This window comes from Salvelinus sp. IW2-2015, linkage group LG2 (genome assembly GCF_002910315.2).
Source record: "Salvelinus sp. IW2-2015 linkage group LG2, ASM291031v2, whole genome shotgun sequence".
NCBI lineage: Eukaryota > Metazoa > Chordata > Actinopteri > Salmoniformes > Salmonidae > Salvelinus > Salvelinus sp. IW2-2015.
Window position 1 is genome coordinate 41,977,319 of NC_036839.1, and position 26,165 is coordinate 42,003,483.

Below are 26,165 nucleotides of genomic sequence, written 5' to 3' on the forward strand. Positions count from 1 at the left end.
TGGTCAATATTTTCTTGACTCTTTCTTGAACTGCACTGTTGGTTAAGGGCTTGTAAATAAGCATTTCACGGTAAAGTCCACACTTGTTTTCGAAACATGTGACAAATAAAGTTTGATTTGAACTGTCCAAATCAGTTAAACACTTGAGTAAATGAGGGATACAAAGTATGGTGAAAGCGGGTGCTTCCACACGGGTGTGGTTCCTGAGTTAATTAAGCAATTAACATCCATCATGCTTAGGCTCATGTGTAAAAAATGCTGGGCAAGCCATACTTTTGGCCATCATTTTGGCTACCATGGCTATGCCCCCATAGGATGACAATGCCCCTATCCACAGGGCATGAGTGTTCACTGAATGGTTTGATGTGCATGAAAACGATGTAAACCATATGTCATGGCCGTCTCAGTCACCAGATCTCAACCCAATTGAACACTTATGGTAGATTCTGGAGCAGCACCAGCGTTTTACACCAAATGGTATTTCTCGTGGAAGAATAGTGTCACATCTCGAGAACTGTTTTGGACATAGTCTCATTTATAATCTATCGAGGTCATTACATTATTATAAAAAAATATGAATGTAGGCTATGATTGCAGAGAAATTCCCAACAAACGAATAGGTCATTTGTCAATTTGGAGTCATATATCATTCAAGTGAAGGCCATTATGGAAACGTTAGAACTATCATGATAATACAACACTGCCCCCCTGTGTCTAAGTGATGCACTTGTCAGTGGAGTCAATTCCAATAGCCTGCTGTACTGCAATATGAAAGGGGACTTGGAACAGAATGAACATCTGCACAAAAATGCAATGTTGATGACTATGCCAAATTAAACGTAGTCTCCAATGGGTTGCTGATATGTTGTTTTCACCTGGGTAAAAAAAAAAAGACCATGGAAAAAATAAACATGACAAGATATTACTCACATGAAGGGGTAAAATAATGAAACAGATCATTTACAGTAATTGATATAGATGATGTACAGTACTTGATACAGATAATGTGCTTTATTGTATGATATTACATGTGCAGTGCTTTTGGGATAATTAATGTTCATCATTTGTCCCAAAAAAAAAACTTGTCTGGTGTCCTCAAGAAGAAAAAAAAATACAATTATATACCGGTATTTGGTATGTGACAGTAAAAAAAATGTAGAAAATTGTGATATTACAAAAAAAAATCTTCTTACAAACGGTTAAAAGGTTACAATAAGCAATACAACATTACACAATAGGCCAAAACAAGCCTTTTATACAATTGCTGCAAGACTACAAGGACATACCAAAGTCAAATAAGAATGATATAAATAAAGACTCATTCAAAAGTAGTGTATGTAGGAAGGGTTTAATGAGAAGTAGGAAGGGTTTAATATTAATAGGAAGGGTTTAATAGGAAGTAGGAAGGGTTTAATATTAATAGGAAGTAGGAAGGGTTTAATAGGAAGTGGAAGGGTTTAATATGAAGTAGGAAGGGTTTAATAAGAGTAGGAAGGGTTTAATATTAAATAGGAAGGGTTTAATAGGAAGTAGGAAGGGTTTAATATTAATATGAAGTAGGAAGGGTTTCATAGGAAGTAGGAAGGGTTTAATAGGAAGTAGGAAGGGTTTTTAATAGGAAGTAGGAAAGGTTTAATAGGAAGTAGGAAGGGTTTAATATTAATAGGAAGGGTTTATTAGAAGTAGGAAGGGTTTAATAAGAAGTAGGAAGGGTTTAATAAAGAGTAGGAAGGGTTTTAATAGGAAGTAGGAAGGGTTTAATAAGAAGTAGGAAGGGTTTAATATTAATAGGAAGATAGGAAGGGTTTAATAGGAAGTAATATTAATAGGAAGTAGGAAGGGTTTAATAGGAAGTAAGGAAGGGTTTCATAGGAAGTAGGAGGGGTTTAATATTAATAGGAAGTAGGAAGGGTTTAATAGGAAGTAGGAAGGGTTTAATAGGAAGTAGGGTTTAATAGGAAGTAGGAAGGGTTTAATATGAAGCCTTGATTTAGACAGATCGAAACAAGATGTTGCTGTTCTTCTTCTTTATACGAATGACCTTCCCTTTGTGACGCTGATCTGAAAATGAAACAGCACAAATTAGTCATGTTTTAACATTTCTCCAGGGCACCTGTATGTCTTTAATTTAAAAAACAAATTGAAACAAATAAATATAATTAACAGTGTTTTTGTAAATTAACAGTTAAGATATGCAATGAATGCTACACTAGTTGCCTTGGTAACCAAACAAACAGACTTGCTAGTTTAGCTAACCAAAAGATCAATCTTAGCGTGTTATTATGAAAATCAAATTCAACAATGCCAATAGTTTTTAAAATTAGACTTTTGCTTTCAAAACCAGCTCAAACATAGAACATGTAAGAATGAACTAAAGGCACATTTGCAGGTAGAAATGTGTTCAACATCCACTTTAAGCTCATGCTATATTCTGGCTGGTATAGTGGAAATTCTGAATCAGGTGTGTTAATGCTGGGGATGGAACAAAAGCCTGCAAGCCCAGGTAGCTCTATAGGGCTGGTGTTGGAGATAACAGATAACGTGGATCTTACCTGGCTTCAAACACATCTTCATGCAGTGTCTCTTGTGGACAAAGTTGTTCTTGTTTCCCCCGCAGCCGTTGTAGCGCAACGACTGACATCTCTTTGTCTTGGGGTTGTACACGTATCTCCTCTCAGTTCTCTCCTCTCCATCACATGTTGTGCCCCTGTCAATGGGACTGAGACACAAGTCCGGAGGATTGAAGTCTGAAAGAAATGCACAGAAGCAATTGTAAGATGAAATGACGTGCTAACAGCACAAGTCATGGTGTACAACAATGACTCCAAAGACACATTTTCTAAGTATGTAAGTATCTAGGCTACATCTGCAGTTTAGTTCTGATAAAACACACTTCTCTAAAAGCCTGGATGTGAGGTTCATGGAAATCTACTGTTAAAGTGACTAGTAGAACCTAGTGCTACTACTATTACTTTGTACATGTACCATAACAAAGGAAACTTCATTTTCACCACCTCAATACCACCTCAAGCGTCAAACTGCGGAGAGAAAAACACCAACAAAATGTCAGCCTTTGGTTGAGGAAGTACTGAAGATCTCCTATATCACTTGACTGGAATGACAACCACGTATACAGAGACTCTCCTGAACTGGATTCACTGACCTGGGTGGAATTCTGTAACATGAATCACAACTACTTGTCTGTGACTGAGTGATGGCCAGACTCCCTGCTCCCCTTTGTACTGCGTTGTGACCTCTGGACCAGACACTGGTGTTTCTGAGCACTAACGCTCTCCTCATACCTTGTACACTCCCATTTTAATAGCAGTGAATCAATGTCACATGGAAGGAGGAGAAGGGAGGAGGTATTGTGGGCACTATGCTGCCTTTATACGTTGTAGTGTGTTTACCAGCAGCTAAACTATTTCTGAGATGGTGCATGTAAAATGACTGTCTCTCTCTTACCTAGCTATTGTAGTTGCCGTACTACACATGACAAACGACTGCTCTCCTGAATTCCTGTGCTTCCTGTGGCCTGGTGTTTGTGATAGTTCTGCTGCCCATGTGCAAAGCGCCTCACAGTATTAGTAGTTGTGATACTATAGTTAACTTAAAGGGAGTGACATCACACCACCACGAGGGGCTGCCAAGAGACTGGAGCAATACAGTGGTGTTCCCAGCATTGACAGATCCACAGGGGTACAGGGTTTGTTGAATAAATAAAGATGGATACAAACATGAACTCAAAATACATAAACCTTGTTGTCTTACCAGTTACTTTGAGAGACTGCACACTGGGCTGGCTATGGGGTTGTGGGACGGTGTCCTTCAATTTAGGGGCCACATCCAATCTAAGGGCCACAGTGGGGTTTTCTGCAATGAAACAAAAGCATGGTTAGAGTTTAATTCCATTTTTTTATTTTTTTTATTTAACCTTTATTTAACCAGGTAGGCAAATTGAGAACACGTTCTCATTTACAATTGCGACCTGGCCAAGATAAAGCAAAGCAGTTCGACACATACAGCAACACATAGTTACACATGGAGTAAAACAAACATACAGTCAATAATACAGTGAAAAAATAAGTCTATATACAATGTGAGCAAGTGAGGTGAGATAAGGGAGGTGAAGGCAAACAAAATATATATATAAATAAATTAAAATATAAAAAGGGCCATGGTGGCGAAGTAAATACAATATAGCAAGTAAAAACACTGGAATGGTTGGTTTGCAGTGGAAGAATGTGCAAAGTAGAGATAGAAATAATGGGGTGCAAAGGAGCAAAATAAATAAATAAATACAGTAGGTAAAGAGGTAGTTGTTTGGGCTAAATTATAGATGGGCTATGTACAGGTGCAGTAATCTATGAGCTGCTCTGACAGCTGGTGCTTAAAGCTAGTGAGGGAGATAAGTGTTTCCAGTTTCAGAGATTTTTGTAGTTCGTTCCAGTCATTGGCAGCAGAGAACTGGAAGGAGAGGCGGCCAAAGGAAGAATTGGTTTTGGGGGTGACCAGAGAGATATACCTGCTGGAGCGCGTGCTACAGGTAGGTGCTGCTATGGTGACCAGCGAGCTGAGATAAGGGGGGACTTTACCTAGCAGGGTCTTGTAGATGACCTGGAGCCAGTGGGTTTGGCGACGAGTATGAAGCGAGGGCCAGCCAACGAGAGTATACAGGTCGCAGTGGTGGGTAGTATATGGGGCTTTGGTGACAAAACGGATGGCACTGTGATAGACTGCATCCAATTTATTGAGTAGGGTTTTGGAGGCTATTTTGTAAATGACATCACCGAAGTCGAGGATTGGTAGGATGGTCAGTTTTACAAGGGTATGTTTGGCAGCATGAGTGAAGGATGCTTTGTTGCGGAATAGGAAGCCAATTCTAGATTTAACTTTGGATTGGAGATGTTTGATGTGAGTCTGGAAGGAGAGTTTACAGTCTAACCAGACACCTAGGTATTTGTAGTTGTCCACATATTCTAAGTCAGAGCCGTCCAGAGTAGTGATGTTGGACAGGCGGGCAGGTGCAGGCAGCGATCGGTTGAAGAGCATGCATTTAGTTTTACTTGTATTTAAGAGCAATTGGAGGCCACGGAAGGTGAGCTGTACGGCATTGAAGCTCGCCTGGAGGGTTGTTAACACAGTGTCAAAAGAAGGGCCAGAAGTATACAGAATAGTGTCGTCTGCGTAGAGGTGGATCAGAGAATCACCAACAGCAAGAGCGACATCATTGATGTATACAGAGAAGAGAGTCGGTCCAAGAATTGAACCCTGTGGCACCCCCATAGAGACTGCCAGAGGCCCGGACAACAGACCCTCCGATTTGACACACTGAACTCGATCAGAGAAGTAGTTGGTGATAATAAGTTAATTATAATAATAAGTAATAAGTAAATAATAAGTCCATAATAAGTTAATAAATTAAATTCCATAATAAGTCCATAATAAGCATTTAATAGAAATGTACTATAATACAAACAGTGTACTACTCTGTTGTTAAAACCTGTTTACCAAGGAAGTAGCATTATAATATTAACATACAGCATAGACAAGTTATTACACCTATGGACTCAGGGTTGATGAAGAGAAAAATTATTTGGAGCCCAAGGAAGATTGATTAAGGATTCTGATACACAATGACAATGTAATTATTTTGGAGTTATCGTCAATTTTGTTTCTTACATTGCTTGGTCACGGTAGAAAAATGTATTGGTAATTTTTGGGGACAAATGCAGTCAATGACTGTAAAAAAAATCTAAAATCGGGCCTGTGTCTAAAATGATTGAATATGCAAAAAAAAAAAAATATATATATATATATATATGTAAAATGAAGGTGTAACATGACTTGATGGTCAGTCAACAAGATAATTTTCAAGTAAGTGCAATATTCACAAGATCCACTGCAGCAAACACGTGAGTATTTGGGCTTTCAAAGAGGTATAACTATCTTAGAACACACAGCAAACTTTTTAAGGCATCAGAGAAGTAATACTGTATACTCCCCTAGTACATTTACATGTTAGTCATTAGGCAGCTATAGAAAGTCATAGAAAGTACATTTTTCCTTAATAAAGTAGCTCCCAGCAAAGTCAGTGCTAGTAAGAAAATGCCTATGGTTGGTTGGTCCCTTTTGGACTACCTGGGTTCTGGCATCTAGCCCGGCACTCTTTCATACTCTTGAAGTTGTTGGCGTTGCCGAAGCAGCCTCCATAGTAGAACTGCTTGCACTCCTGGCTCTGGTTGTCAAATAAGTAGCGAGTCACCAGACCTCGACATGGCCCCGGAGCCTCCTCCAGGTGACAGGGACTCTTGTCAACTAGAGACAGATGGAGGGAGATGGAGAGAGGGAAGAGAGAGAGATAACATTATTGAGATAATGAAAAGGGGAGAACATTATTGAGCCTCCTCCATGTGACAGGGACTCTTGTCAACTAGAGACAGATGGAGGGAGAGAGAGGGCAGAGAGAGAGAGAGATAACATTATTGAGATACTGAAAAGAGAAATGAGTACCAGCTACTTAGTCATTTGAAAAGATGACAGCAGGAAATGATGAAAAAAGTACAGTATGGAAGATAGGCTTCCTGTTCCCCTAAGTCAAATACAATCTACACTACACTGCAATCTACCCTTGGACCAGTAAATTGACTTCCAGGCAAACTGTGAATAATAGAGAAAAAGAGGTGGCACTAACACTCTGGAGAGCTAGAGACACTGACAGAAAATATGATGAGAGGGGGAGGAGGTGGAAAGAGAGAGAAGACATACTCAGGCATGGAGGAACATAGAAGGTCGGCTGCTGACACAGTTAGTTATGAACGGATAGGCAGTTTGAGAAACAGACGCCTCACAAGTCCTCGACTGGCAGCTTCATTAAATAGTACCCGCAAAACACCAGTCTCAACGTCAACAGTGAAGATGCTGGCCTTCTAGGCAGAGTTGCAAAGAAAAAGCCATATCTCAGACCTGCCAATAAAAATAAAAGATGGGCAAAAGAACACAGACACTGGACAGAGGAACTCTGCCTAGAAGGCCAGCATCCCGGAGTCGCCTCTTCACTGACGTTGAGACTGGTGTAGACGTCATCTAGGGGGTGATTGATTTGATGTCGCCCCATCTATAGGACACATCCCACAGCTGAAATGACTTGACCAGGGCCAAGCCCCAGTAGATAAAAATCACTTCATATCCTGACACTTCATGGCTATGATATAGCTTTTTTTTCTCTTGAATTAATACAAATATTTCAGTTAAGTGGCCATCCATTACCGGGCGAGACATCCCATAAATGAAGAGGTCATGAATATATAGATGCTGAAATTAAAGCTGTACTAATACCTCAACCTCTCTCAGTTCTAGAAGAGTCTGAGACAAACTAATAACTGTCATCCCCAAATATGTTGTGAATAATTATATATTGTATCCTACTGTTTATCCCTTTATCACCAAATATCAAGTCCTTTTTCATTTCTGAACACTGCTTTACCAGATTGTGTTAAAGCATGTCAGAAAGAATGACTTGACTTTAACAGTAACACAACAAGAGAGCAGAGACTTTTTTCCTTTGTGTTTGTGTGACCCAGCCCGTTGAATAATTCAAACCAGTGATTCACCCGAAAGGCATCTAAGGTGAAGAAAGCTATCAGTGTTTTGGTGGTGAATTACTTGTGACCCATCAGAATAATATGTCCCTCTGTCTTTCAAGGTTATGGCTGCTGTCCAACTTGACATACTGGAATTTTCCAGGTGAAAGGAGTTGTCCAATACACTACAGCCCTGTTCTAATACTCATATATATATATAAGTATGTGGAATCATTAGTGGATTTGGATACACCCATTGCTGACAGGTGTATAAAATCGAGCACACAGCCATGCAATCTTCATAGACAAACATTGGCAGTAGAATGTCCTTACTGAAGAGCTCAGTGACTTTCAATGTCGCACCGTCATAGGATGCCACCTTTCCAACAAGTCAGTTTGTCAAATTTCTGCCCTGCTAGAGCTGCCCATGTTAATTTGTAAGCACTGTTATTGTGAAGTGGAAACATCTAGGAGCAATAAAGGCTCTGCCGTGAAGTGGTAGGCCACACAAGCTCAAAGAACGGGACCCTCCGAGTGCTGAAGTGCGTAGCTCGTAAAAATCGCCTGTCCTCGATTGCAGCACTCACTACCGGGTTTCAAACTAGAGGCAGCGTCAGAACAATAACTGTTCGTCGGGAGCTTCATGAAATGGGTTTCCATGGCCGAGCAGCCGCACACAAGCCTAAGATCACCATGCGCAATGCCAAGCATTGGCTGGAGTGGTGTGAAGCTTGCCGCCATTGGACTCTGGAGCAGTGGAAATGCGTTCTCTGGAGTGATGAATCACGCTTCACCATCTGGTGTTACCTGAGACTAGTCCTGTATCTCTGATGGTGTGACATAATACTGTGTTGTAGTGTTGGAGGTGTTACCTGAGACTAGTCCTGTATCTCTGAAGGTGTGACATAATACTGTGATGTAGTGTTGGAGGTGTTACCTGAGACTAGTCCTGCATCTCTGATGGTGAGAACACAACCTGCTCCAATGCATAGTGCCAACTGTAAAGTTTGGTGGAGGAGTAATAATGGTCTGGGGCTGTTTTTCATGGTACGGGCTAGGCCCCTTAGTTCCAGTGAAGGGAAATCTTAACGCTACAGCATACAATAACATTCTAGATGATTCTGTGCTTCCAACATCATGGAAACAGTTTGGGGAAGGCCCTTTCCTGTTTCAGCATGACAATGCACCTGTGCACAAAGCGAGGTCCATACAGAAATGTTTTGTTGTGATCGGTGTGGAAGAACTTGACTGGCCTGCACAGAGCCCTGACTCAACCTCATCGAACACCTTTGGGATTAATTGGAACGCCGACTGCGAGCCAGGCTTAATCGCCCAACATCAGTGCATGACATCACTAATGCTCTTGTGGCTGAATGCAAGCAAGTCCCCACAGCAATGTTCCAACATCTAGTGGAAAGCCTTCCCAAAGGAGTGGGGGCTGTTATAACAACAAAGGCGGGACCAACTTCATATTAAAGCCCATGATTTTGGAATGAGATGTTCGAGGAACAGGTGTCCACATACTTTTGGCCATGTAGTGTAGCTTTCACCTGGATTCACCTGGTCAGTCTATGTCATGGACAGAGCAGGTGTTCTTACTGTTTTGTACACAGTGTATATATTTATATATATACTGTATATATATATATATATATATATATAGCTATATAGCGTATATATGTAATCAGAGGAAGCTGGTGGGAGGAGCTGTAGGACGACGGGCTCATTGTACCGTCTGGAATGTAATTAATGGAACGGAGTCAAACGTCAAGGTCTACCGACTGAGTCACAAAGGACAACACATCCTTCCCTCCTCCTATCCTTGAAGTAACTATTGACCTGACATGACATAAATGGTGAAAGCAATGCGGTGGAAAGCTTGCTTACGACAATCCAGTCATGACAGATCCACGAAAGAGGGAGGGAGGCAGGACGGATGCATTTCAAGACGATTCCAATTGTGCCATTTTATTCTGTTAGAGGCATTAAAAACTAATGGCCAATAGATGGAGCCATTCATACTCTAATGTATCCCACAACAAGGCCTCAGCTTCATCAGGACTGACTGATAGAGAGGATATCCTTTAAAAGAGGAATTAAGAGTTTTACCAGCTAGAAATAAAACAGGGTTAAGCCTTGACACTGACACCATCTGACGCGTTGACACTCCCATACTCACATTGACTAAGGATGTCCCCTTGTCTGAAGAGAACTCTCTGAGACTGTATCTCTGATGGTGTGACATAATACTGTGTTGTAGTGTTGGAGATGCTACCTGAGACTAGTCCCTGTATCTCTGATGGTGTGACATAATACTGTGTTGTAGTGTTGAGGTGTTACCTGAGACTAGTCCTGCATCTCTGAAGGTGTGACATAATACTGTGTTGTAGTGTTGGAGGTGTTACCTGAGACTAGTCCTGTATTGATGGTGTGACATAATACTGTGTTGTAGTGTTGGAGGTGTTACCTGAGACTAGTCTGTATCTCTGATGGTGTGACATAATACTGTGTTGTAGTGTTGGAGGTGTTACCTGAGACTAGTCCTGTATCTCTGATGGTGTGACATAATACTGTGTTGTAGTGTTGGAGATGCTACCTGAGACTAGTCCTGCATCTCTGAAGGTGTGACATAATACTGTGTTGTAGTGTTGGAGATGCTACCTGAGACTAGTCCTGCTTCTGATGGTGTGACATAATACTGTGTTGTAGTGTTGGAGATGCTACCTGAGACTAGTCCTGCATCTCTGAAGGTGTGACATAATACTGTGTTGTAGTGTTGGAGATGCTACCTGAGACTAGTCCTGCATCTCTGATGGTGTGACATAATACTGTGTTGTAGTGTTGGAGGTGTTTCCTGAGACTAGTCCTGTATCTCTGAAGGTGTGACATAATACTGTGTGTAGTGTTGGAGATGCTACCTGAGACTAGTCCTGTATCTCTGATGGTGTGACATAATACTGTGTTGTAGTGTTTGGAGGTGTTACCTGAGACTAGTCTGTATCTCTGATGGTGTGAACATAATACTGTGTTGTAGTGTTGGAGATGCTACCTGAGAGTAGTCCTGTATCTCTGATGGTGTGACATAATCCTGTGTTGTAGTGTTGGAGGTGTTTCCTGAGAGTAGTCCTGCATCTCTGATGGTGTGACATAATACTGTGTTGTAGTGTTGGAGGTGTTACCTGAGAGTAGTAGAGGACTACATACAGGTGAACAGTGGCCAACGATTTATATGCCATTTATGCAGCAATGTAAAAAAGGTTACGGGTCGTTTACAGTTGACAGTATAAGTTTTGACGAGCCTTCCACACAACACGTCTATAGCGACTAGGGGCCTAAACTGGCAGAGCTGAGTAAGTGTACGTTGGAATTTCCAGGAGCGAGTGAAATAATGGGAGCTCTGGACTACAGCTAGAGCTGTGATCTACACAGGGCTCCCCCATTCTTCTAAACTCTCATGTTGTTCAGCCTGTTTGTGTGGTAGGGTGTTAGGGCTGAGGGCACCAGAGTGGAAGGAGGCCAGGGACCTCTGTGACATATAATGCCCTGACACAGTAGGGGTAATGAGATATGGCTCTCTGTAGCCACGGAGCTCGCAGCCAACAAAATGAGCCGTGGGCTTCGCAAAGTAATTCCATTATTCTTTGTCCTCTTTGGCAGTTTAAGATGACGACAATGTCTTGCCACAAGCGTGGAACAGTGTGGGACTTTATGACTAAGGCCTTGAGCCTACTTAATGAAGTGAGTTTTACCCATAAAACGCTTTGAACACCTGGAGAAGTGTTGTATAAATCCATTATCATCATCATTATCATCATCATTATCATCATCCATTGTCTGAATTTACAGAAATTGGTGGAGAGCAGACAGATTGATTAGGTAAAAGGTAAATGAGTTGTAATTACTGAAATGGTGTTCCTATTAGTTTAACATTTTCCTTTTAAGACTTTGAGAGAGAAATATGTTCCTTGAGAATTTCTGTTAACCTGCGAAGAAGCCATTATGACAACAGTCTTCATATTATTCCCATTCAGTACATGCAGGTATTGAGAGAGTAAAGTAAATGTCACATTGTGACAACATGACAATATCTGAGGTGTTTCATGTGTCCTTGACTGTTGACTCCTACATAGACTTTCTTTTCTTCGTTTGTTATTTTTCTTCTTTTCACGTGAGGTTTGGAAGCAATAGAAGCACATTGTGACATTGTCTCTTGACATAATTATGACTACTTCATTTCAGTGGAACAGGATGGCAAGATGGCGCCGATAGAGATACCAACTTCTAGTCCTTAGGAAACTGTGCAGTTTTTTGTTTTTTTTCTGTATTATTTATTACATTGCTAGCCCTGAAAACGTTAAGTGTTATTACATACAACTGGGAAGAATTATTGGATATCAGAGACGTCAACTTACCAGTACAACCAGCACTATGACCAGGAATACAACTTTCCCAAAGCAGATCCTTTATCTGCACCTCCCAGGGCATTTGAACAGATTCCAGAGGCCGACCCAAAACAACGCCGCCGGAAGAGAGGGTGCCGGGGCGGTCTTCTATTGAGGCTTCGGATGCGAGCACACAACCCACCACTCCCGAGTATATTATTCGCTAATGTCCAGTCCCTAGTTAACAACGTTGACGAAATCTGGCCAAGAGTTGCTTTCCAAAGAGATATCCGGGATTGTAACATACTCTGTTTTACGGAAACATGGCTAGCTGGAGACATGCTGTCGGAGTCCATACAGCCAACGGGATTTTCAGTGCATCGCGCTGACAGGAATAAACATCTCTCCGGTAAGAAGAAGGGCAGAGGTGTATGTTTTATGATTTGATTCATAGTGTAATTGTAACAACATACAGGACCTCGTCCTTTTGTTCACCTCACCTAGAATTCCTCACAATCAAATGCCGACCGTATTATCTCCCAAGAGAACTCTCCTCGGTTATTGTCACAGCCGTGTATATCACTCCGCAAGCGGATACCAAGACGGCCATCAAGGAACTTCACTGGACTTTATGCAAACTGGTAACCATATATCCTGAGGCTGCATTTATTGTAGCTGGGGATTTTAATAAAGCTAATTTGAAAACAAGGCTACCTAAATTCTATCAGCATATAGATTGCTGTACACGAACGAGTAACATGCTCAACCATTGTGTAACGTTCGTCTTCCTCCTCGTCTGAGGAGGAGCAACTCACGCCCTGACCATACTAAATAAATACAAAACAAGGGAAATAAGGTCAGGAACGTGACACATTGCTACTCTAACTTCCGCGATGCATACAAGGCCCTCCCCCGCCCTCCTTTTGGCAAATCTGACCATGACTCCATCTTGTTGCTCCCCTCCTATAGGCAGAAACTAAAACAGGAAGCACCCGTGCTTAGGTCTATACAACGCTGGACTGACCAATTGGATTCCACGCTTCAAGATTGCTTCGATCACGTGGACTGGGATATGTTCAGGGTAGCCTCAGAGAACAACATTGACATACACGCCTAATACAAACAGTGTAGCTATTCCCTCCGTAAGGCAATCAAACAAGCAAAGTGTCAGCATAGAGATAAAGTGGAGTCGTAATTCAACGGCTCGAACACGAGACGTATGTGGCAGGGTCTACAGACAATCACGGATTACAAAAAGAAAACCAGCCCCGTCGAGGACATTGACGTCTTGCTTCCAGACAAATTAAACAACTTAGTTGCGTGCTTTGAGGACAATACAGTGGCATCGACACAGCCCGCAACCAAAGACTGTGGACCCCCCTTCTCCATGGCCGACGTGAGTATAAAATGTAAACGTGTTAACCCTTGCACGGCTGCCAGCCCAGACAGCATCCCTAGCCGCGTCCTCAGAGCATGCACAGACCAGCTGACTGGTGTGTTTACGGACATATTTAATCAATCCCTATCCCAGTCTGCTGTTCCCACATCCTTCAAGATGGCCACCATTGTTCCTGTTCCCAAGAAAGCTAAGGTAACTGAACTAAATGACTATCGCCCCGTAGCACTCACTTCTCCCATCATGAAGTGCTTTGAGAGACTAGTCAAGGATCATATCACATCCACCCTACCTGACACCCTAGACCCACTTCAATTTGCTTACCGCCCCAATAGGTCAACAAACGATGCAATCGCCATCACACTGCACACTGGCCTTTCCAATCTTGACAAGAGGAATACCTATGTAAGAATGCTGTTGATTGACTCCAGCTCAGCATTCAACAACATAGTACCCTCCAAACTCATCATTAAGCTTGAGACCCTAGGTCTCGACCATGCCCTGTGCAACTGGGTCCTGGACTTCCTGACGGGCCGCCCCCTGGTGGTGAAGGTAGGAAACAACATCTCCACTCAACTGACCCTCAACACAGGGGCCCCATAAGGGTGCGTTCTCAGCCCCCTCCTGTACTCTCTGTTCACCCACGACCACGTGGCCATGCACATCTCCAACTCAATCATCAAGTTTGCAGACGACACAACAGTGGTAGGCTTGATTACCAACAACGACGAGACGGCCTACAGGGAGGAGGTGAGGGCCCTCGGAGTGTGGTGTCAGGATAATAACCTCTCACTCAATGTCAGCAAAACAAGAGATGATAGTGGACTTCAGGAAACAGCAAAGGGAGCACCCCCCATCCACATCAACTGGACAGCAGTGGAGAAGGTGGAAAGTTAAGTTCCTCTGTGTTCATATCACCGACAAACTGAAATGGTCCACGCACACAGACAGTGTGGTGAAGAAGGCGCAACAGCTACTCTTCAACCTCAGGAGGCTGAAAAAATGTGGCTTGTCACCGAAAACCCTCACTAACTTTTACAGATGCACAATCGAGAGCATCCTGTCGAGATGTATCACCGCCTGGTACGGCAACTGCACAGCCCACAACCGCAAGACCCCCCAGAGGGTGGTGCGGTCTGCACAATGCATCACCGGGGGCAAACTATCTGCCCTCCAGGACACCTACAACACAGGAAGGCAAAAAAGATAATCAAGGACAATAACCACCCGAGCCAATGCCTGTTCACCCCGCTTCCATCCAGAAGGCGAGGTCAGTACAGGTGCATCATAGCTGGGACAGAGAGATTGAAAAACAGCTTCTATCTCAAGGCCATCAGATTGTTAAACAGCCACTACTAGCACAGAGAGGCGGCTGCCTACCTATAGACTTGATATCATTGGCCACTTTAATAAATGGAACACTAGTCACTTTAATAATGCCACTTTAAGAATGTTTACATATCTCACATTACTCATCTCGTGTGTATATAATGTATACTGTATCCTTCACTATCAATTTTTTACTATCTATTGCATCTTAGCTGCTCTGTCACTGCTCATCCATATACTTTATACTTATATATTCTCATCCCATTCCTTTGCAAGATTGTGTGTATTAGGTTTTGATGTGGAATTTGTTAGGTATTGGGTTTTGTTGCGGAATTGTTAGATATTACCTGTTAGATCCTGCTGCACCTGTCTCTTATACACATCTAGATGTGTATAAGAGACAGGTTTAGTTGCGGAATTGTTAGATATTACCTGTTAGATCCTGCTGCACTGTCGGATCTAGAAGCAATACCATCTGCTAACCATGTGTATGTGACCAATAAAATGTGATTTGATTTGGATGTTAACCCTGACCTCACAGGACTACCATCATTTTCATATTTAATTCAATATGCCTGGTTTCGTCGGCATGTTAAATAAAACAATACTATAAAAGTGTTACCGGCCCGAGCAGGATGCAAATTCACCCACAATTCCCTTATACGTTAACTGAATAATGCATACAATGATACAACATTGTACCACAATGACATTGAGACATACATTCGTAATAAATTACACTTTTAAGAAAGCAGTGTTTCTAGCTACAGACAAAGTAGAGTTTCACACGTGGTTTCTCCACTGTGATATCCACAGCATAATTCATATTGATCCGACATCTATGAATACTGCTTTTCTATCTCATTTCAATAACACCCACAGTTTAGGTAACACTCAAAATGCAAAATCAAATCAAATCAAATGTTATTGGTCACATACACATGGTTAGCAGGTGTTAATGCGAGTGTCGCGAAATGCTTGTGTTTCTAGTTCCGACCATGCAGTAATATCTAACAAATGTATTGCAGGCATGCACCCACCCACACACACACACACACACACACACACACACACACACACACACACACACACACACACACACACACACACACACACACACACACACACACACACACACACACACACACACACACACACACACACACACACACACAGACACACACACGTTTTTGCTGTGCACATATTACAGTGTGGATTGAACAACTCGCTTTGTTTTCTGTAATTTAGCTAACACGTACCACATAATATTATTATCAGCCCAATCGTTTCTACAACGACAATGAGCCTGGATGTCAGTCTTTTTCACATAGCCAATCAGCCAACAGCTCCATTGTCCCAGGCTTGACAATAGATTTGGCTGATAGTTTGACAGAGAAATATGCAAACTTTCTCGGAATGGAACATCCAAACTTTCTCAGAACGGCATTGGGAATGTGTTTGGGAGTGAGAGTTTGGTCTGACAGTCTAACGACAGCATTCCACACAAAACCATAAAGCGCGAAAACTATACTGTTGAACTTGAACATATGATAGAACACTGGAAACTCCCTGCTTTTCTACAATGAAAGCTGCCAAACCAACTACGTCGATGATGTCATCGTGTTTACTGGCTCAAAAACAGTGAGTAATGTACATGCACAATCCTAATTCGATATTAAACTGATTATGGCAGAAGGCAGAGTATGGCATTAGTCACGTAAACACTTTACTCTGCTTATCTTAAATCGGCCTCAGGTCAAAATCCAAGTAAGCATAAGCCGATTAAAACACCTGGTTTTCTGAGCAATTGTTTGAATTATTCCAGGGGTGTATTTGATCTGTGCGAGGACCTCTTATGTGTGAGTGAAGTGTGTTTGGATTTTTTTTTTTACTATGTATCTTAGAAATAGAATCAAATAGTTTTCACAAAAACAACACGGTAGAACTTTTATTTTGATTGGTAATTTTCTGCATTTATCAGAGTGCCATCTGATCTCAGATGAGTCCATGGAAACAGGCTTATTAGGGAAATCGTTCTTCTTGCAAAGCATGTAATCGTTTTAATCAAACTATTATGTTAACCTGACTATCAACAATAATCACATTATTGTATGCATGCAAGCGTACTCAGTGTCTAATCTATTTTCATATTTTGGCAACATGGCGGATAATTGTTTTGAAAAGGACGGAAACCAACAACATAGTAATCAGTGAATTGGTTTACCAGGGAACATCTTATCATTCCTAGTAAAGGAAATCAAATCTACAAAAGATACTGTACATTTCCTGGAGAACATGTGTGTGCTTGCTTCATCTGTCTAAATAAAATAAGAGTCTTTCTGAATACACAGAATGATACTTGGTACAAAAATGAATAATTCTTCACACATCAACAGAGGCACATTTTTACATTTGACCTGCAGAGAAATCAGAGAAAGGTGCCAAAAACTCACCAGACACCAGGCACATTTCCTCACACGCCTCCAAGGTCTCAAAATTGTTGGCGTTGCCTCTGCAGCCGCCGAACTCGAAGGCCTCACAGCGGCCCGTGTCAATGTCGAAGTAGAAACGCTCCTTTAATGCCTTGCAGGGCCCTTCGTCCTTCTTCAGGGCGCACGACTGGTGGAAAATGAAGAGCTCAGGCTGGGCTCCATCTGCTATGGAGAGAAGAAAGCCAAAGTTAGCATACTGCCTTGCAAAGATTCACAGAATTCATGGAAATGTTCTGGTGTAATTTAGGTCAACGCTTTAACCTGAGGCTTTGGACTAGGTAAGAACATCTCTCTGGTACGTACATTCCAAATGATTTTAATGGTTGTGTGTAGATATTGGTTGTGGGGGAGTCTGTATAAATGGTTCGACCTTAGAGCCTTGCTGCTGGTCACTCATAACAATCCTGAATAGAATTCAACATGTTCAGAATTCTGATCTGCTCTACTTAGTAACATATGCCCCCACTCAGACTCAACAACAAAAATAAAACTCTAAAAAATGTAGCTGTGGCTTTAGCAGTGCTTTATACTGTAAATGCATTCCACCAAACACCCTTTTTACATTGCATACCACATGTGTTCTACAAGACGTGGGAACAGATGAATTGGGATAGTATCAAAATACTGTAGCATCTTCACAGCAAGCAGCCAAGATGTTAAATCACCACCAGTTTGCTTCTCTCTGTCTCTGTCTCTCTCTGTCTCTGTCTCTCTCTGTCTCTGTCTCTGTGTCTCTCTCTGTGTCTCTGTCTCTCTCTGTGTCTCTGTCTCTCTGTGTCTCTCTCTGTGTCTCTCTCTCTGTGTCTCTCTCTCTCTCTCAATTAAATTACATTTAAGGGGCATTAATGGCATGGGAAACATATGTTTACGTTGCCAAAGCAAGTGAAGTAGATAATAAACAAAAGTGAAATAAACAAAAATGAACAGTAAACAATACACTCACAAAAGTTCCAAAAGAATAAAGACATTTCAAATGTCATATGTCTATATACAGTGTTGCAAATATGTGCAAACAGTCCCCCTCCTGTTGTGTTCTGGGCAGTCGTGGTCTGGATTCAGCCTGCTGTGAAAGTCCCTTCAGATCACACTGTGAGGAGCATAATCTCTGTCTGAGGAGGGCTGGGGCTCTGCAGATGGTGGGGTGGGGGTGGGGGGTTTGAGTGACAGCCTCCTTCCCATTGGGTGGATCACTTAACCTTCAACATCCTGATCTTCCAGATCTGCCAAGAGGGACTGGGTTTTCCTTTTCCACACTGTAGATTAGGTTAGTTGGTTCCTGTGGTTATGCTGTAGATAGTTACTTACAGTATGTACTATGTGATACATACAGTTAACTTGATGTGGACCTTTCATCATATACAGCCGCATATAAGATGATATAAACAACCGCAATGTGACAATCAATCTCGATAGCCAATATATAATCATGGTAAACAGTAATTCGCTGTGTGACACTTTGTTGGGGAGGGTTGTTTTGATGGCATACAACCTGACAACTATTGAATGCTGTGGCATTACCTGCCGAATGGCTTCCTCAGTACTTCCAGTCCAGCAACACCTCCGGACTCCACAGCCCCACCATGCTGCCCAGGCCCCAGCCAGCCCACAGCAAGACAGCCATCTTTACAAATAATCGCCTGCCAGCCTGCCGCTGGGCTTATAGCAGTTTGCTTTTGCAGGGGCGATTAAATGTTTTCTGAGCATGGCTACAGATATTGTATACAATCCTCTGTCCGGGCAGATAAGCAGAGAGGAGTGCCCATGCAGGGGTAATTACAGACAGGCAATCCACATGCTGTCTCCGTCTCTGTACCGCTAGGCCCTCTTTGTAAACATGTATCTGTGCTTAGCCTCCCTAAAGGGGCAATAATGTTCCTATTGTTTTGTCTTTCCCTCAAAAACCCACACCACCCTGAGAGCAGCAGCAGTCACTTCGCTGTTCAGTCCTAAGATGTATGAAAAGACAAGGAAAAAGTGACTGCTCATCTGTTCCACTGAACTTGCTTTAAGTGTGCACTGGGAAAACACCTCGTTTATTGGAAGATGTGTAATAAGTCTGGAGGAAAAAGAAAACAGGATGTTCCTATTGATTTGACCCCCCCCTGAGGTCAACAGAAGTACTGTACCACAGTCAATGTGTTCTTCCATTACTTATTGTCCAGCCTTGCTCATGTTGGCCATCCAAAAATAACACTCCTAGAGACAACCCTGTTGCCTCAAGCAGAGGATGTGGGCTCAAATTCAACACTGGAAACTAAAAACAAACTTGTAGTTGCTCATAAAAGGATGATCTTTGATCATGAAAAAAGTTAGCCTTGGTGCACAGTAACTGTAAATAAATTGATGTGTTATACCTAATATAACTATCAATAGTAAAAAAAAAAATTATAATACATTTGACAGTAACTTGACAGTGCATCATTTAATTTTTTCAGTACACTTCTCACTCCTTCGCTTCCAAACCTCCCTCCCTCTCCAAAAGTTATTCTCCTCCCTCCCTCTCCAAAAGTTATTCTCCTCCCTCCCTCTCCAAAAGTTATTCTCCTCCCTCCCTCTCCAAAAGTTATTCTCCTCCCTCCCTCTCCAAACGTTATTCTGCATCTCAAGAATGGACCAATGAGTTGGAGCTATTAATATGAATCTTCCCAGAATACATCAACAAAAGCCTGGTTGGCGCCAACCAATAGATCAGCATTTTCAGGTTACTCCCAAAATATGTACTGTAGAGTCTGGCACCAAATGTACTGACACATTTTGGGCGCTTAACATTTCCTCTGGCAGCTGCATTTTTTTGGGCCCCGCAGGCAGGTTCTGCTTCGCCAAGACTCAGCCTCCACACACCTCAATTTGGATAATGGGCTGAATTACTCAACGCTGGTGGTGTGCCAAGCTCTTCGGTAATGCAGAATATGGGCAGGTTGCCCCAAGTAGGGCTTGTTTAGGGGAATGTCAAGGGGAAGGCAGCAAACATCATTCAATATCAACATCGTGAGGGCATACCAAATTATAATCCCATAATATAACAGGATCAGTGCCGATTTTAGCATGTAAATCTTCATGGGGCAAACTCCCCCCCCAAAAAATGTGGAATGCATGCCAGCAAAGCCAAAACACAACACTAAACAATACATTAATTGCACTATAACGGTGACAAACGGTGCCCACAAACTGTTACGGTGTACATAAAGCTGTCCCACCAGCAGAGTCCCAACAGCAGTCCCAACACCTTACCTCTGCTACACCTGGCGATCAGCAGAGCCTTGTCTGCCAGCAAAACAGTTCATTCAGCCTCATTTACTGCCTTTAAAAAAAACATAGCTGATATGGCTGATTGCTTAAGCTGTGGTTACTACTGACAATTGAGATGTACAAACTATGGCATAAGGGGACAACAAGCGGATAAGAGGCAATCCGTAATGTCGATTAAGACATTAATGAGCAAGCTAGGACGGACCTGGTCAAAATAACTATTTGTTCAGCACTTTTCAAATGTACAGCGACATAATTCAGAACATGGGCCGATCTTACAGTATTCCCCCTATACACCAAGTCAGAACCATAGGATAAATAAAGGGGGAATGTAAGCAGACAATGAAAGCTCTTTCAATACTCAATGATTACATTTCACTAAAACAAGCTATAGGCTACATGTGCACCACCAAGTCAGAACTGTAGGCTAAATTATTAGGGGAAAATTGAACAAATTATCAGAGTGAGGCACATGGGCTGCTAAAAGCTTACTGCACAACATACACTTAGTATTACTTTCTTAGCTACAGTATACATGGCTCCCTGGCATATTACATAATTTATGCAGCAGCATAAATTACGTAATATGAACAAGGTCGAATCATGATGATGTCAGTGAAATTCAGGTCGGAGCTCTAGAAAGATGCCCGAGTTCCCGACTTGCAATTCTGAGTTGGATGTCCGTTCAAAACGTGTTTTCCCAATCGGAGCTTAATTTTTCCAGAGTTCCCAGTTGTCTTTAACTCACTAAAGACTGAGATTTCCCAGTTGTTTTGAGCGGGCCAGAAGTAATGCTTGATTGACAGCATGGCCAATGTTTACCCTTTTAAGCTTGGCAAAGAGACCTTTAAACCCAGACTTGGACCACACACCCACTCCACTGAATAGCAGGCTAGTGATGCTTTGCAATGCTTTCAGTTAGCCACTGATTCCTTCCAAACCACTCATTGTTGAATTTACGATTTCCAACTTGTCGTGTAATGTTTATGTCCAATGGCCGATGAGCATTGATACTTTTTATCTATAATTTCTCTTCATTATTTCTCTTCATATGACAAGGACTGAAAAGGATTTGCCAGTAGATTGTCAGCTTGATTCATGATGATGACTGCTAGCTTGCTGGCTAAGATTTTGAAAGTATGATGTTGACATGATCAGTCCAATCAAAGCTACTGTAGATATAACGTGATTTTACGTCACTTTATCTGTGGCCAGTGACCTTGAGCCTTCTTGGATGGGCACTTCTAATGTAACTACATGGCAGCACACAAGGGGCTTGAATAACCGAGCTCTACCCGTATATTTTGTGGTGACGTAGTGCCCCCATGACTGAAAGAACACTGAGACAATCACGCCGCAACTAGAGAACATTACCAACCCCTACGCTCCGTATTTTCCCGCTGGCTGCACCACCACTACCACAGAAAGCATTGAGCTAGGCTGAAACACCTGCATTTACTCAAGCAAGCAAAAAAGAGACAATGTTCGTATGTGGCTTTATTAACTCAGTTCTATATTTTTTTTTTACATTGTTTGCAAACTGATATGTGACACATATTAATGCCAAAATAACACACAAAACAGCCAAAACAAATTATATATATATATATATAAGTCTAAAGGTTGGACACACCTACTCATTCCAGGGTATTTCTTAATTTTTACTATTTTCTACATTGTTCAATAATAGTGAAGACATCACAACTATGAAATAACACATATGGAATCATGTAGTAACCAAAAAAGTGTTAAATAAATCAAAATATATTTTATACTGTATTTGAGATTCTTTAAATTAGCCACCATTTGCCTTGATGACAACTCTGCACACCCTTGGCATTCTCTCAACCAGCTTCATGAAGTAGTCACCTGGAATGCATTTCATCAATCAGTTGTGTTGAATTTGTAAGTCGCTCTGGATAAGAGCGTCTGCTAAATGACTTAAATGTAAATGTAAATGTGACAAGGTAGGGGTGGTATACAGAAGATAGCCCTATTTGGTAAAAGACCAAGTCCATATTATGGCAAGAACAGTTCAAATAAGCAAAGAGAAACGACAGTCCATCATTACTTTAAAACATGAAGGTCAGTCAATTCGCAAAATTTTAGTGTAGTTGCAAAAACCATCAAGCGCTATGATGAAACTTGCTCTCATGAGGACCGCCACGGGAATGGAAGACCCAGAATTGACCTCTGCTGCAGAGGATAAGTTCATTATAGATAACTGGCACCTCAGATTGCAGCCCAAATAAATGCTTCACAGAGTTGAAGTAACAGACACATCTCAACATCAGCTGTTCAGAGGAGACCGCGTGAATCAGGCCTTCATGGTCGAATTACTGCAAAGAAACCACTACTAAAGGGCACCAATAAGAAGAAGAGACTTGCTTGGCTCAAGAAACACGAGCAATGGACATTAGACCAGTGGAAATCTGTTCTTTGGTTTTTGGTTCCAACCCACCGTGTCTTTGTGAGATGCAGAGTAGGTGAACAGATGATTTCCACATGTGTGGTTCCCACCGTGAAGCATGGAGGAGGAAGTGTGATGGTGTGGGTGTGCTTTGCTGGTGACACTGTCAGTGATTTATTTAGAATTCAAGGCACCCTTAACCAGCATGGCTACCACAGCATTCTGCAGCGATATGCAATCCCATCTGGTTTGCGCTTAGTGGGACTAACAGGACAATGACCCAACACCTCCAGGCTGTGTAAGGGCTATTTGACCAAAATGGAGAGTGATGGAGTGCTGCATCAGATGACCTGGCCTCCACAATCACCCGACCTCAACCCAATTGAGATGGTTTGGGATGAGTTGGAGCGCAGAGTTAAGGAAAAGAAGCCAACAAGTGCTCAGCCTATGTGGGAACTCCTTCAAGACTGTTGTAAAAGCATTACAGGTGAAGCTGGTAGAGAGAATACCAAGAGTGTGCAAAGCTGTCATCAAGGCAAATGGTGTCTACTTGAAAGAATATAAAACCTAAAATATATTTTGATTGTTTAACACTTTTTTGTTTACTACATGATTCCATATGTGTTATTCCATAGTTTTAATGTCTTCACTATTATTCTACAATGTACAAAATAGTACAAATAAATAAAAACCCTTGAATGAGTAGGTGTGTCCAAACTTCTGACTGGAACAGTACGTCAGAATGCTGTTCACTGACTATAGCTCAGCGTTCAACGCCATAGTGCCCTCCAAGCTCATCACTAAGCTAAGGACCCTGGGACTGAACACCTCCCTCTGCAACTAGATCCTTGAGTTCCTGACGGGACGCCCCCAGGGGGTGATGGTAGGCAACAACACATCATGTCTTCACTATTATTCTACAATGTACAAAATAGTACAAATAAAGAAAAACCCTTGAATGAGTAGGTGTGTCCAAACTTATGACTGGTACTGTGTATATATCTATATATATATATATTGCAAAACAGGTTGGGCTCTGCCCTGAATGACGGGTCGCCACTGGATAGGTTGAATAAGACAAATTGCATTGGCTTACAGTAGGTGTGTCCAAGTGATTGTTCCGACTAGTTCCAAGTCCAAGTTAGTCACTGTTATCAAAACAATAAATCATGTGGTTGAAGAAGTGAGTCTTACTGTCGACAAGTTACGGTCTTCAGAGATTAACACGAGTCAGCGATTATGTCCCTCATGACAGAGGGTTCAAGTGAACTGTCACCACAATTTATTTACGTGACCTAATGTTCACCCGAGTCATCAGGTAGGCAGATTTGGGTGGGATCAGTGTAACGGGAGTTTATAATGTAAAGGGCACATCATCCTTGTCTGTGCAATCAAAGCCTAAAAAAGTGTCATTGTTAATCAGAGCGTGACCTTAAGGACAGTGGACAAAAGAGAGGACTTTGACTCGTCGACAACCAAAAGCCTGGGTTCCAATCTGTCAAATCAGTTCATATGGACCAGAGCAACAGGCTACGGTCACAACCAATGAAAGATTAATTCACAAGATTTAGGAATATAGTGATGCTTTCCCTGTACTGTTGAGAGAGAAACATAAATAGATTGGTGACCACCATTTAACTATGAATCAGAATATTAGAAAAGTAGGATGACACAGAATGAAACTGGGAAATTGATACATAATGGTGATGACAGAACATAAGGCATTGCTTCTTGAGACAATCTCTCACACAAACTAGAGGATACCTTTCAGAAGAGACTAATGATGACCTCATAATCGCAAGCATCCCGTGGTTCACATTAGAGATCAAATATGCATCAGGCACTTCCAAACCAGATCCAAAAAACAGATGCAAGGAATCTGGGAAAAGTGTGTTTTCTACATGGAGTATACCGTTACCACTTATACACTGAACACAAATATAAATGCAACATGCAAAAATTTCAAAGATTTTACTGAGTTAAGGTTCATATAAGGAAATCAGTCAATACAAATACATTATTTTGGTCCTAATCTATGAATTTAACATGACTGGAAATACAGATATGCATCTGTTGGTCACAGATACCTTTAAAAAAAAGTAGGGGCGTGGATCAGAAAACCAGTCAGTGTCTGGTGTGACCACCATTTGCCTCATTCAGCGCGACACATCTCCGTCACATAGAGTTGATCAGGCTGTTGATTGTGGCATGTGGAATGTTGTCCCATGCCTCTGCAATGGCTGTGTGAAGTTGCTGAATTTTGGCGGGAATTGGAACTCACTGTCATACATGTCGGTCCAGAGCATCCCAAACAGGCTCAGTGGGTGACATGTTCGGTGAGTATGCAGGCCATGGAAGAACTAGGACATTTTCAGCTTCCAGGAATTGTGTACAGATCCTTGTGACATGGGGCTGTGCATTATCATGCTGATACAGCGGATGAATGACATGACAATGGACCTCAGGATCTCCTCATGGTATCTATGTGCATTAAAAATGGCATCAATAAAATGCAATTGTGTTCGTTGCCCGCAGCTTATGCCTGCCCATACCATAACCCCACCGCCACCATGGGGCACTCTGTTCACAATGTTGACATCAGCAAACCACTCGCCCACACGACATCTGCCCGGTACAGTCGAAACCGGGATTCATCTCTGAAGGGCACACTTCTCCAACGAGCTAGTAGCCATCGAAGGTGAATATTTACCAAGTCAGCATGCCAATTGCACGCTCTCTCAAAACTTGAGACATCTGTGGCATTGTGTTGTGTGACAAAACTGCACCATATAGAGTGGCCTTTTATTGTCCCCAGCACAATGTGTAATGATAATGCTATTTAATCAGCTTCTTGATATGCCACACCTGTCAGATGGATGGATTATCTTGGCAAAGTATAAATGCTCACTAACAGGGATGTAAACAAATTTGTGCACAACATTTGAGAGAAATAAGCTTTTTGTGCGTAAGGAAAATGTCTGGGATTTTTTATTTCAGCTCATGAAAGATGGGACCAAAACTTTACAACACTTGCTTAATTTTCTTAAAGCGTACAATGAAACCCATGCATTTTAAATCAGTGTTGCATAGACAGTTTCTCTTCATCCTTTAGGAACATCTATAGATGCAATAACAGATACATTTTGTATCAGTGCTTCGCCCAATAACTTATCCAATTCGTCTGCATTCGGCCTGAGTTAGGATTCAATGGGGATTGCCTTCAGCACAACCGCTCTACAATGTCTTCGGTCTTTAGGCTCAAGGCTTTGGCAAGTAATGTAAATGTAAATGTAATGTAAAATGTAATAAATCAAACTTTCGCTC

At 41.9% G+C, this 26,165-nt stretch overlaps 1 protein-coding gene and 1 long non-coding RNA gene across 7 annotated transcripts in view; one reads left to right on the forward strand and one right to left on the reverse strand.

Moving 5' to 3' along the window:
- The first annotated feature begins 1,048 nt into the window (after positions 1-1,048).
- LOC139029387 (uncharacterized) lies at positions 1,049-1,970 on the forward strand. Of its 5 annotated transcripts, none has more exons than XR_011481691.1 (4): positions 1,049-1,455; positions 1,496-1,671; positions 1,776-1,816; positions 1,907-1,970. It is a non-coding gene; the product is annotated as an uncharacterized lncRNA (long non-coding RNA). The 5 variants fall into 5 exon arrangements; XR_011481694.1 differs by lacking the exon at positions 1,776-1,816 and having other exon boundaries at positions 1,496-1,607; positions 1,671-1,724; XR_011481689.1 differs by lacking the exon at positions 1,776-1,816 and adding an exon at positions 1,726-1,767 and having other exon boundaries at positions 1,496-1,598.
- The window catches only part of LOC111980273 (tissue factor pathway inhibitor), a 52,277-nt gene continuing 27,972 nt past the window's right edge, over positions 1,861-26,165 (reverse strand). Inside the window, exons 2-6 of one of the 2 annotated variants that reach the window (XM_024010985.2) lie at positions 17,144-17,344; positions 6,142-6,318; positions 3,772-3,873; positions 2,553-2,747; positions 1,861-2,061 (exon numbers count right to left, since the gene is read on the reverse strand). In XM_024010985.2, the coding sequence (XP_023866753.1) occupies positions 1,991-2,061; positions 2,553-2,747; positions 3,772-3,873; positions 6,142-6,318; positions 17,144-17,344 (746 nt within the window). In that variant the 3' untranslated portion in view covers positions 1,861-1,990. Of the gene's footprint in view, positions 2,062-2,552; positions 2,748-3,771; positions 3,874-6,141; positions 6,319-17,143; positions 17,348-26,165 lie in introns of both variants that reach the window. The other variant, XM_024010979.2, reaches the window with a different exon arrangement.